Raw genomic sequence first — 13,046 nt, 5'->3', positions numbered from 1 at the left:
GCAATGTATTGAAGATATAGAATTTTCCCCCAAACACCAAACGATATAGGTATTTTCGGCTACAGCCTGGGGAATAGGAAAGACTATAAAAGGAGATGCTTCACTAAGTGTACATGGCCTGGTACAGATGACTAAAGATAAAAGGTCAGGAGGAATCGGGCACAATCTTAGCCGGATCTTATGACATAATCACGAGTAACTTTGAAAAATAGATTGCAGTTTGAAAGTAATTAGGTCATAGTTCTTGTTTGAAATGAAAAGTTGACTAGTAGTATTAATTAATGATGTAATCAGTCCTTGTATTCTAATTGTTTGAACACCTTTATGTTATAATCAGTCCTTGTATACTACTGTTTATTCAATTAGCTTAGATTCTTATATTTTTAAGATATTCAGTTGAACAAATTGCGGTCAAAGTCATTAAAGAAAAGTTTTAGCACAACATTAAAACCAACGTGATTTACACTTTTCAAATTCAAAAGTTCAATTTTGCCTCATTTTAGGCAGTTACTCTCTTTTAGAGTGAATTTTCACTCTTACAAAGAGTGACTCTAGGGACCAGTCCTTAAGTGAAACCCAACCTTTGTAAAGAGTGAAAATATTTCACTCTCAAAAGAGTGCTTTCTCACTCTTAAATAGACTGAAACCCACTCTCAAAAGAGTGAAAATGAAATGACTCTCACTCCAACAAAAGTGGCAATTCACTCTTAATTGAGTGAAACTAATCCATCTTTTTAGAGTGAATTATATTACTCTCTTGTCACTTTAATAGGAGCCAATTTTACTCGATAAGAGTGAAAATCAGTTCACTCTTGACAGGGAGTGAAAATTTCACTCTTTTACATTTACTCCCTAAATTCGAAAGATTAAAATTTCAATCTAAAAGATTAACTTTTTAATCTATTTGAGATTGTCCTGAAGGACAAATCTATTAGGATTAAAAGTAATCTTTTTTTGGATTACTTTTTTTAATCTTTAACAAGATTACATCAATTATAATCAAATTGGATTAATAAAATAATCATATTGGATTAATAAAATAATCTTTTATGAATAATTTTAAATCTACCCTATATGTACATTCCTTGCTTCGGTATTGACAATATAATGGCTATTACTCAATCTGCTTCATCATTGTTTAGCAGGCTTTCCAGTTGCATGAAGTGTTGAAGATTTCGGAATGCATGTTTGCTTGATAACTAGTCTTAAATTGTGTGTGTGAGATTTTTAGTCTTAAATTGTGTGTGTGAGATTTTTATTGGCGTAAGCTTAACTCAAGAGTCGGCCCGATGCGCGGCTCACTGACAGTTAAGCTTAACTCGAACCATGACGTTATTATATAGCCAATAGCGCGTCTATCCCACACACACTCACTTTTTACTAGTTATCATACAAACATACCTAACCTTCCAAATCTTCAACACTTCATAAATCGGGAAAGCCTGCTAAAGCAGATCGAGTAGTTCATATTGCAGTTACTGTCCGTTTTCCTATACACAATACACAGTGCTCTTACCATTGACGCGTGACCTCTACAAATAGCCTACGTTAAAAGTATGGGGATTTGCCTAGTTAACGTCGCTGTGTGAAAAATAACCGGCCAATATTAAAAGTACTCTTCTAAAGTTCTAGAAAATATAGTTTTGTAACATGTCCTAAATTTTTAGCTAATTTAGATGTTTGGAAATATGCGTACTTTGGTGTTTTAGTGTATGTTATAGGTAATAGTACATTGCCTAGTTAACGTCGCTGTGTGAAAAATAACCGGCCAATATTAAAAGTACTCTTCTAAAATTCTAGAAAATATAGTTTTGTAACATGTCCTAAATATTTAGCTAATTTAGATGTTTGGAAATATGCGTACTTTGGTGTTTTAGGAAGGATATGTAAACGACAGATAACACCAAAAAATATGAAGAAATTATTTCCAAACCGTGTTAAGTCAACAACCATTATGTTGCTCATTTTCAAGAATGCTGGTTAACAAAAAGCAGGCCATTGTCTCATTTCGTGAACAAAGGTCCACATACCATTGTTTCCTCGCGTTTCCTTTATAATCGGTTACCCAACTGAAGCTATACATACCAGCTCATTGCGATACCGCACATATAAAACAGACACATGTGCACAACCAGAGACGATATGATTTAATCAGTTGAGCTGTTTTCAATGAGTGTTATCTTGGTTTAATAGCTTTTAATGGGGTTTAAGTCCTGCAAAGGTCGAGGTGAATTCTACTGTAGACATGACTGCATCATGTTCAATACGTGTACACTCGCCACTGTGCACCGAAAAAAATGGCGTCGCAGCAACGAAATGCAAAGAAATGCAGAGTCACTGCAGCACGTGACGTGTTTTAAGCATTTTCATTAGTCTACTCTAAGATTAATTTCTAATCGATTGAAAGATTAACTAATATCGCCGTTTTTCACTTTTTCATAATCAATTTTGGATTAAAAACAATCAAACATAATCATAATAAATTGTTAAACTTTTAATCTTATGAATTTAGAGAGTAGAGAGTACTTGGGTCCACCAAAAGGGTTCGCGACCTTTTCACAAAACGTCCAAAACAATGCAACTTTTATCATTTTGATTTGTTTTTGCCAAAGGAATCATTTGAGACATGTTGGATTAAAATTGGAGCATATTTTAATTGCAAACGCCAGTGGGGTCCAAAATTTGACCTTTGACCTTTTTGCCTATAACTCATGAACTATTTGCCGGAGACTGGTCAAACTATACTTTTTCTGAATTCTTATGAGGAGAGCATTACATTGATATTGATTTTTAACAAGATTTGAAATTTCACCCTTGCATTAGCGGCCATTTTGGATTTATGCAAATAAGGCACTGTTCCACTATGGGGATTTTCGGGACTTTTGATGTGTTATCAAATATGCTTTTTTTTAAATGAATGGTGTTTAAATGGATTCTGTTGCAAATAATGGTACTATTGCTAAAATTGCGATAAACAAAGTTTGTCGTCTGCGGCACATTTGGTTTGGTCTTCGTGTCTTCGTGTGGTCTTCGCAATATAAATATCAATCTCTTACACAAGCCATATCCAACGCTTGACCGTGTCTTTCACGCAGATTTGTGTTCAGACGTAACTAGCGTTAGCGTCGATGATCCGGAATTGAAAACGAGGTCATCCTTAACAAACTTCGGAAAACTTCGATTTGAAAAGGTTTATACAATCACGTACAATGCAGAATTGAAAAAAAAAAATTGAGGGCATCCTATAATGTAGTCCAATCGAATTTTCCAGAATGCATTTAACTTGGAAATAACTTCAACATGCATGTTCAAGCAAATAATGATCAATTTCCACGTTTCAAACACTCATGTTATAGAATATATCCTTAATCCTATGGGCGAGTTATTTTGAATTATCACAATTTCCGTTGTTTGTTACCATAGTGACCATGTATATTTCCGGACACATTGTGGTCCCATTTTAGGTAGCAAACGGAGTTCTACAACTTTCTGTACAAGAATGAATTTAATTTTCAGTAACATAGGAAAACAGGGGCATGATCGACGGGAATTATATATATGATAAACATAATTTTTCACCATTTTCGACGTCGCAAATAATAAAGAAGACAAGTAAAAAAAGTGATCCCGCCTAGGAATCAAACCCAGGACCTCCGGTTTACAAGATCTGTGCCTTAACTACCTGGCCACGGTAGCTTCGTGATTAGGCTATTAATTTTCAGTGTGAACATTTATCCATCGATGCATGACATTAATCAGCTTTTTTCTACCTAACAAACAGGTCCTTGTAATTTGGGAAAAGTATGGCGAGATATCATCACAGACCCTAGTCTGTGATAACGTTGACATGAGTTGAAATAATTTTGTCGAATCATTTTAAACACAAAAGACTCGAAACCACAAGTTTCATAGGAACATTTTTCTGACAGGGGAAAAGTGCTAAAAACTGCTTCAGAACATTTACGATCATTTACGATAAAAGGCTGTTTTGTATAGATGCTTGTAACGTATTTCTAGGGGAAAAACAATAATTCATCCGGCGGGTCTCCCATAATATTCACCCTTTACTTTTCAATTGAAGCATGGAATAGCAGATCTTATATAAATCCAAGAAATATCTTGAGCATGTATCGGTGTTGATGTAATGCAGATACAGTGTCATGATTTGGAACTATTCTTAATTAATAAAGGACCTACAACAAAACAACCTTTACGGTAAGTTAATTTATTTAAACTTGAGGGAATACTTATTTAATTTAATAACTTCCTATTGGTATATTGGTGTCAATTAGGCCAGGAAATCAAACGGCTCACGCCTTTTACAGACTCTGTTGACTTCAATCAGTTTAGTGTGGTTCTTAACCAGACGACACCTGGTATAGTTGAAAGAGAAGCTTCTGTGGTTTACTGAATAAAAAATCATTTTTCCTCTTTGTATTAGGCCTAAAAAATTTTGTTGATTGACGTATCCCGACCGACCCTAAAAATAGGCCCGACCCTAGTTCTTTTTTCTTATTTTTTTGCAAAAAAAGTCAAAAGAACAATAATTATAAAAAAGAAACAAGAAATGTCTTTAAAAAGACAACGCCATGGATGCAGATCATGTTTCATAATTTTACATTGCAAGTACTTTGAATGCTAGTAAATTTGAATGTTTGGTACAACTAACCGGGTGCGAAATATTGGCATTTATTGGTAAATACCACCAATGACATACTAGGATATACTCAAAATTTTCATGCTGAAAGCGGAATTGAAAAATGTGTGCTAAATAGGTCTACATATTTTAATTCATACCTGAACAAATGGCTTTAATTGAAATCACATCCTCTGAGTTTTACAACAATACAACAGTCTATATTCAGACAACCTTTAAGAATGTTTGCTGCTTAAGGGATTTCATATCAACCAAGTTTCATGACAATCCAACTATCTATTATCAGTAACTTTAACCTTGATATGACCTTGATGGTTTCCACAATCTGACAGTATATACTCAATTCACCTTGGATGACCTTGACCTGACATTCAACATTTTCCGCTTACTAACTCATCATGTCCATAACCCTCATAACAATCTGTCCATTTACCTTTTCTGTGTTTTACCATTTACCAATATTTAGTGTTGAATTAGTGGTCACACTTGTTGCAGTTTAGCAGTATCCTTGATCAGCAGGAGTGCTATTGTATTCTTTTTCATAGAGCAATGATTGTTCAAAATGTTTAATATCAAATGGTTTTCCATCGTTGAAAAAACAAAATGTGTGTTTAATATATTAATTATTTCATTAATAGCAATTTCCTAAGTTTCCATCCATAAATAACCACAGAGCATTATCTGTTTACAAAATAAGTGTTTATTTCAGATTTCCAATTATAGCCATGTTATCAGTATACTGATAAGAGGCCAAATCCAGACCTTCTGGTGATATTTACATTGTTATAGTCAAAAACGGATACTTTGTCCTGGTAGTCCCTGGCAACCCAGTCTGCATGTGGCTCAGTCGCAAACATACACGACAGAAACCGGCTGTGAAGGAGCCTATATGCACGTAAACAACTTTAATTCTTATTATAAAATCCGTTTTTGAGTATAATAGGAAAAAACTCGGATACCATGGATGGATACTGACTATATATTTAGAGAACTTTGCCTACTAGGAATTTCATTGAAACATAATGGGATAGGTGGAAAACAATTGGACAAGTATTGATTCAAAAGAAAATATCCTATTTTGGTCAAAATTTAACCAATTTGAATATGTTGGGTGTCAATCTGGACTGAAAATGAGCCATTCGCCAGATTTCGTTGATTACAGCAAATTTCATCCAAAAACAAAAAACTTATTCAGCACATTTCATATCTACCTAAACTCTTGAACAACCTCATCCTTTTTTCTGAAAAACTCATGCATATGCAAATTCCCTATTGCTAACTTGGTAAAATGCACACTTGTAGCCCAATCTCGTACGTCATAGCACCCAGTTTTGGTTTGTTGTTTCAAAATATTGCAATTACACATTAGTTCTTTCATATATAAAACGCTAAAACCCAAATCTAGAACAATCGAACATAGCTGATCATTATATTTATAAAGATATAGCAAACTTTCCATGATAGAGATTCGACCCAAGATAAATTACACCTAAATTGAGTGTCAATTCAGTATTATACCCGCATGGCGGGAAAAAAAAAAAAAAAAAAAGTTCCAAGATCTTTATCGTACGCAATTTACAGCTTAAAATGCGTGTAAAAAATTAGGCATTACTCAAGAATCACCCATGATCATGATGATCTGTGCAACATATTAATGCTTTTTATCCCAATCAAATCGTACATTGGAGTAAAAGGTTTTGTCGTCGATTTCACTTTGATATATGATACAAATGCTGATCTCAAAACAATAACAAAACAAAACTCAGAATATCTTTTGTTTCTTATTGTTTTTCACCCAGCGATTTCTAACATGTAACAATGTAAGATTTAAGCAAGTAATATAGGCTCCACAACTTAAAGTTCCCCTAAATACTTATACTAAAAAATATGTACACATTTATAGCATATCAATGATATAGATAATTTTCTTTTAATTCTTGTGATTTATAAACCGATGGTTAAAAAACCCATTATGTACGACTTAATTTGCATAATATGCAGCTTCCAGAGTCCTTCTCGCTTGGCCCTAAGAAGGTCAGGTCTTGAGAAGTATAACTAGAACTATGCAAATTAGGCGTTTCCAGACTTTAAAAGCAATTTTTCAATATTATTTTCCTGAAGTAATAATTTTGCGTCTTTCCCGTTGCATAAGTTGGTAACGAAAACAAAATGATCGGAATATTAGAATTTTATTTGCGGGATATATTTTTCTCCAAACCATTGAAGAATGGGAAATAGAACTCTTTTATTGCAATTTGCTTCTCATTTTCTTAAATATGGATTTCAAAAATTCCTTTTTGTTCAAAAATACGCAAAAATTACCGACTGAACTCAAAATGTGGCTCTGTTACGCAAAAGAACACACTGATGTTTACCTGAAAGCAAAAGGTTTCAGTCACAACGTCGGTTCGGCCGTCAAAAATAGGTATGTTTGGTTGACCAGATTTAAATTAGATCTTAATTTAATTGTATTTTATGTAATACATCAGGAAAGTAACACGTCCAAAATCCAACATGGCGGCCCCATTATTATGCCAATGACCTATGACCTTGAAATTTATATTTTAAATCGTGTTCATGTAGGCCTAAGTACTCGTAAACTGGTCAGTTCATAACCTGTGTGACCGAAATAGGAAAATTAAAAAAATAATAATCGTTTTTCTGTGTGCCCATATGTAAATGTTGAAAAATCCCGTTTGTTATGGTGAGTGCATTGGGTGTGTGGGGTTCGGTGGTTCGGGCAATATCTGTGGTTCGGGTGTATGTGCGTTAAGGCTGCCTTCCGGTATAAATTAATGGTGATTCCTGGGTTGATCTGGACATTAAAGTCAAGTACATGTACGTGATTTTGTAGACAAAGTAATTCGCCACTGACGACATTGACAACAGGAAGTAAAAGGGTAGGCCTACTAGTACTAATTAATTTTGGTTACGGTTGTTGGGATACAATTATGTTCTTCAAAACCTAAATAAGTTCAGTCTATCTAATAGATTAGCACTCGGCATTGGAAGTGACGTGGGCTGTGCGGAGAGCAATAGTTCAAAAATAGGGGTCTTTTGGTAACCATGGTGAGAGATTTGACACCACTTTTTGTGAGAAGTCCCTAAAATGGAATCCAATGAGACCTGGACACAATAATATATACTTTATGTCCCATAGTGCCGAAAATAACAATGTCACCAAGGGAGCCTAAATAGAGCAACACATAACATTACGGTCCTATATTGAGTAATTATTTTTTGAACTTTAGGGAAAATTAAACAATTCTGGTCAAGTTTGAAAAACAAAAGCTTATTCAAAGTTATTAAAAACGGGGGTTATTAGATGACAGAATACGAGTTAGAAAGCGGGTAAATGTGTCCGCACATTTTTATCATTCACATTTATTGAGCCCCACCCTCTTCCTCTCTGGAAAACAATTATGTCATGTAGATATGCAATTGGCATATAGGTTGTAAATATGTCCTGTAATTAAGTAATGCAATAATTATGCTTTCTTATTTTCTAATTTTATTACTTGTATTTACATTTTGAGTTTTACTGTCCGGAAACAGCTAATCAAGGTCAATATGTCTTAACGTGCTAATATGTTGTTTCCCCCCTTTGCTAGCTGCATTTACTTTATTAGGTAATAACCAAGTCACGGGAATTGAGCACCTATAACTAGATAGCATTCGGGTGACCAGAAAGAGGAAGGGAACAGCAGGTCAGAGAGGGGTGAATCACCAACAACACTAATACATCACGAGTTCCACAAATCCTGTCTCTCTCGCACACACACAGCCAAATGCACCACAATATGTGAATGAATACAGATTGAAGCAGTTGAATGTAGAATGATACTATGCAAAATTAGTGACACAAATTTGGCAGAAACTACAGTAACTTCGAAGTTCTACAGCTGATAATAACTTCGGATATTTTAATTGGAATAGCACAATGTATGGGCTAAAGATTTTGTACTTTGTGATTTTAATCCAACTGGTGGCAAGAGTTTTACCGTTCGGTAAGTTTTCTTAAACATAAAATTTCTAATACGTATACATGCGTAGATATTTTGTTTAGTGCCTAAGTTAAAGTTTTAAACGATGAATGTGCTTCGTCATCATTGGTTTAGTTATCAGAGTAAAATCGCCTTTTATGTATCAATAACTACTAAAATTGTTACTAAGGGAGTGATCGTTATTTACGACAGGGGGGTAATGGGCGTTTTGAGGGTTTGGGGGTCTTGAGGGGGGAACGCGAAATTTTTCGTTAAACCAGGAGGGGGGAATGTTAAGTTTTAAATGGAGAAATTCGGGAAAACAAGGGGGGAATCCGAAAATTTTGAGCGGACACGAGGAGGGAACGCGAATTTTTTGTCGATATTTTTCCAAAAGCCCATTACCCCCTCCTGCCGTAAATAACGATCGGTCCCTAACTGATATAAATCATAATGCAGTAGGCGTTTCCTTAACATGCTTTAATAGGGAGAGTACAGATAAGCTTAAAAAGTTTAAAGGTCATTTGCATAAAATGTTTTGTTTATATGCATTTACGAAAACTTATTTTCACCTTTTGAGTTAATAATAATAATAATAATAATAATAATAATGATGATAATGATAATGATAATGATAATGATAATGATAATGATAATGATAATGATAATAATAATGATAATGATGATAATGATAATGATAATGATAATAATAATATACTTTTATTTATAATATTCCACGATTCAAACAATTCTCAAACATTACGTCATAATTACATTGTATCAAAATAATTACATTTGTTTAAAATAATCACGTTTATTACGCCGATTCTGTAGATAATATAACAACGGATTTTAGGAAATACGTTATGTTGGGTGATTTCCCGTTTTGGGGCATAACATAATTAGCGCTAATTAACGCTTACCATATTGTTATCTGCTTAGGCCTAATGCCAAATTATTTCTACGCCATCGACTTAACTTAAGAGATACAAAAATCTTACGATGCATTCGATTCGTGAAAGTAAACTTAAAAATTGAAAGGAACTGTATAGCTTGCCGTTGCTAAGACGTCGAAGCGAAATTATAAAGAGGCATTTGGAGGCTATTTGGAACACGATTGATACTTTGTTGTTGATCGTCCTTGTATCTGCACTGATGTGTTGCTTTTCCTGTTACAAGTAATAAGGCTTACATATTACGTATAGGATAATGGCCAAGGATTAGAACGTGAGTGGGTAAGAATGGCTGAGCCGCGGAGCGGCGAAGCCATTCTTACCCACTCACGTTCTAATCCGCGGCCATTAACCGACTTAATACACACCTATGACGTCGCGCTATTGTTTTACCGCTCCATTATTTTTCACGAATGGAGTGTTATTGAAATAAGTTGCTCTTTACAAATTGATCAATTACTCATTGATGCCGGACAATACACTAATATAATGATCGTACTAAATTTTAGGTGCGAGTGCAAAAATAGTCCGACTCAGCTTTATGTAAAATTTCTATAGAAATACCCATCATATCACGATCCAGGTGTTTAGTTCAAATCATCCGTAACCACCTTCTTGAATTATAAAGATTTAAAATGTTTGTTACACAAATTGAATAAACGTAGATTCGTAAAATCATTAAAGTGATTAGACCATCAATAGTTCTTTATGCCCACTTCTAATGTATTAACTGTTGAAGTAGTTGCGTCATGTTGCGTTTAGGTCTCTATTTTGCATAATAAGGAAAATTGGCAAAAAGGTCATATAGCATGTATAGGCTCATATGAAATGGTCATTACAGTTGTCAACCTCAAGAAAACTACACCTATCGCTATACCTGAGCAATGATACTCTTCCCTGTGAATCGAGTTTACGATTTTGGAACAACCATGCAATTATGGACACTATTGTTTATCTTGGATAATTTTTTGATGGAATCATTCCGAGGATATATATCGTTGATTCGCAGCAGAAGGACCAAAATCAGGTACGAAAAGGTACGAAAATTTTAAATGTACTACAACACATTTTACCTAGGCCTATTATTGTCCTTGAACTTTGTCGGCAAAAACAAAACAAACTTCGCCGCCTTCGACGCGAAATAAAAGCCACCTCAACTTCCAGTCCCCTTCCGAAATCAAATGGAGCGTCCCTAACATTGTAATATTTAATTACCGTAAAATGGGGGTAACTTCGGTAAGCGGGGTAACTTTGGTCGTTCAAATATATTTTTTAAATGGTCATGTTTCCGTACAGCAATATTGTTTTTAGTCATATTTGGTCTCAATTTGTTAAGAAATATATTTGGAAGAAGACGCTCATGTCCAATTTCTTTGAAAGTTACGAAAATATTGGTATTTTGACCAAAATGAGCATTTTTTACATTTTTTTCAGACAAAATAAAAATCGATATTTGTGAGCAAGGATGCGTGCTTGCTTAATTTTGCATGGGGATAAATGTCACAAAAAACAAAACCTTGCCCATATACAGCGAAGATCAATTTTTTCATTTTCTTTTCTTCATGGAATGTAATACTCTGACCAAAGTTGCCCCAAATGCGGGGTAACTTTGGTCAGGCTATTTTCAACCCCTAGGGCACCCTTTCAAAATTATTCAAAAATCTTTTTCAACTTCAAGGTGTAGAAGGAACCCTAACGTCATAAAAAGAGATAATTAGAAATATATTTGGTTTTGTTTGGAAGCAGTGCTTTAAAAACTCTGAAAAGTGCCCAAAGTTACCCGTTTTACGGTATCGGATAGGCCTACTGATCGATGTAAGTAAATATTCAAGCATGCCAAAATACCATCAGATGAAACATCAAATATACTAATGACAAATAAAAATTATACAGAAAATAGACCTACTGTGGCTTTTATCATTATTAAACATGCCCGAAGAGAACGATTTGAAAATAAACAGATTCATAGGCCTAAATACATTGATACAGAATGTGTATTATGTATATGTAGCAATGTTGCCCAAAATATGACAAATTATATGTAGGGCCTAAGCCACTGAAAACGTATAAAAATATAAAGAAGGAAAAAAATGTTATAAAAAACAGTAAGCGTAGAAAGAAAGGTCCAAATAAATAAAAGTAAAGGCCTACGAAGTAAAGCCTAAGTGAGGGTAAAACACATCTTGCATAATAAGTACAACGTACTTAGCCAACAATTTACCCTGCCCGTTTTGATCTTGACTTGCTTTTCACAGATTGCATTGTAAGGGCTCGGATAGCGACGTTTTTACGTATTTTGTTTGTGGCACCTAAGAGCAAATCAGACACATCCTTCTGATATCAAATAATTTAGATTTTTATTAAATTCGCGATACAATACACATTTTAAGGCAAATTATTAAAAATTGATATTTTTGAAATTTAACAGTCCTCAAAGTAAATTGTATAAATCTAACGATATGCAGTAAATAGTAGGAAGTTGGGTTGAACAGCCGTCAATCATATGAAAATTGTGACCTTCATTATTAAAGATATAGATTTTTTCCTCAAAACACTAAAAATGTAGGTCTTTTGGGAAACAAATGTTTAAGTTCTATATGAAAGGTCAAATTTTCAATTGAGTCGGCTTTTCATCCCAGCTACATAGGCCTATAGTTTAATTACATATCATTAGATTTATAAAGTTTACTTCGAGGACTGTTACATTTGGAAAAATATAAAAATATGAAATTTTAATAATTTGTATTATATCGCGAATTTCACAAAATCAAAATTAATATTATTATTATTAGATATAGGGACAATCCTCGTATTCAGCATGCAATTCGATATGTCTGATGTGCTCTCAGGTCCCATGACAATACTGTGCAAATGTTGCTATCCGCTTCCTCAATTTATTGTATTAATGAAAATCATTTTCTTCTTGTTTTTCGTATCATTGTTTTGCATGAATGAAGTGATGATAACAATACCGCACTTTTCGCAAATACTTGCTTTTCAAAAGTGCAATTGATATTAACACTACATTCGTAAATGCCAGTACTTTTCCCTGAAAAGTATTTACTTTTCAGAGAAAAGAGAAAGGCATTTACGAATGGCGTGTTATTGTGATCATCGCTCCATTCGTGGAAAATAATGGAGCGGTAAAACAATAGCGCGACGTCATAGGTGTGTATTAAGTTTCTTTAATTCATACCTGGCTGTTGTCCAAATTCAAAGAACACCGTACTTTGTATCCTACACTAAGTCAAAAAAGAAACTTATAATTTTTCACAAGGTCATAACTTAAAATCCTGTATATCAAAATTAACCAAAATTACACACAAGATTGCCTCAATACTCTACTCTAAACACATGTCAGTAACTATGCAGTTGTCCAACTGACACAACAGCAAAATGCACTGACATGCAACACCTTCTTGGACCACATTCACAGCGCAACAGATTTCTTTG

At 34.2% G+C, this 13,046-nt stretch overlaps 1 protein-coding gene across 1 annotated transcript in view; it reads left to right on the top strand.

Moving 5' to 3' along the window:
• The first annotated feature begins 8,308 nt into the window (after positions 1-8,308).
• Positions 8,309-13,046, top strand: part of LOC140155275 (uncharacterized) — a 44,126-nt gene continuing 39,388 nt past the window's right edge. Inside the window, exon 1 of the mRNA XM_072178040.1 lies at positions 8,309-8,664. Coding sequence (XP_072034141.1) covers positions 8,598-8,664 — 67 coding nt within the window. The 5' untranslated portion in view covers positions 8,309-8,597. The remainder of the gene's footprint in view (positions 8,665-13,046) is intronic.

The sequence above is a fragment of the Amphiura filiformis genome, chromosome 6 (genome assembly GCF_039555335.1).
Source record: "Amphiura filiformis chromosome 6, Afil_fr2py, whole genome shotgun sequence".
Taxonomy (NCBI): domain Eukaryota; kingdom Metazoa; phylum Echinodermata; class Ophiuroidea; order Amphilepidida; family Amphiuridae; genus Amphiura; species Amphiura filiformis.
The sequence above is the reverse complement of the archived record's forward strand: the minus strand, read 5'-3'. Positions and strand labels throughout refer to the sequence as shown.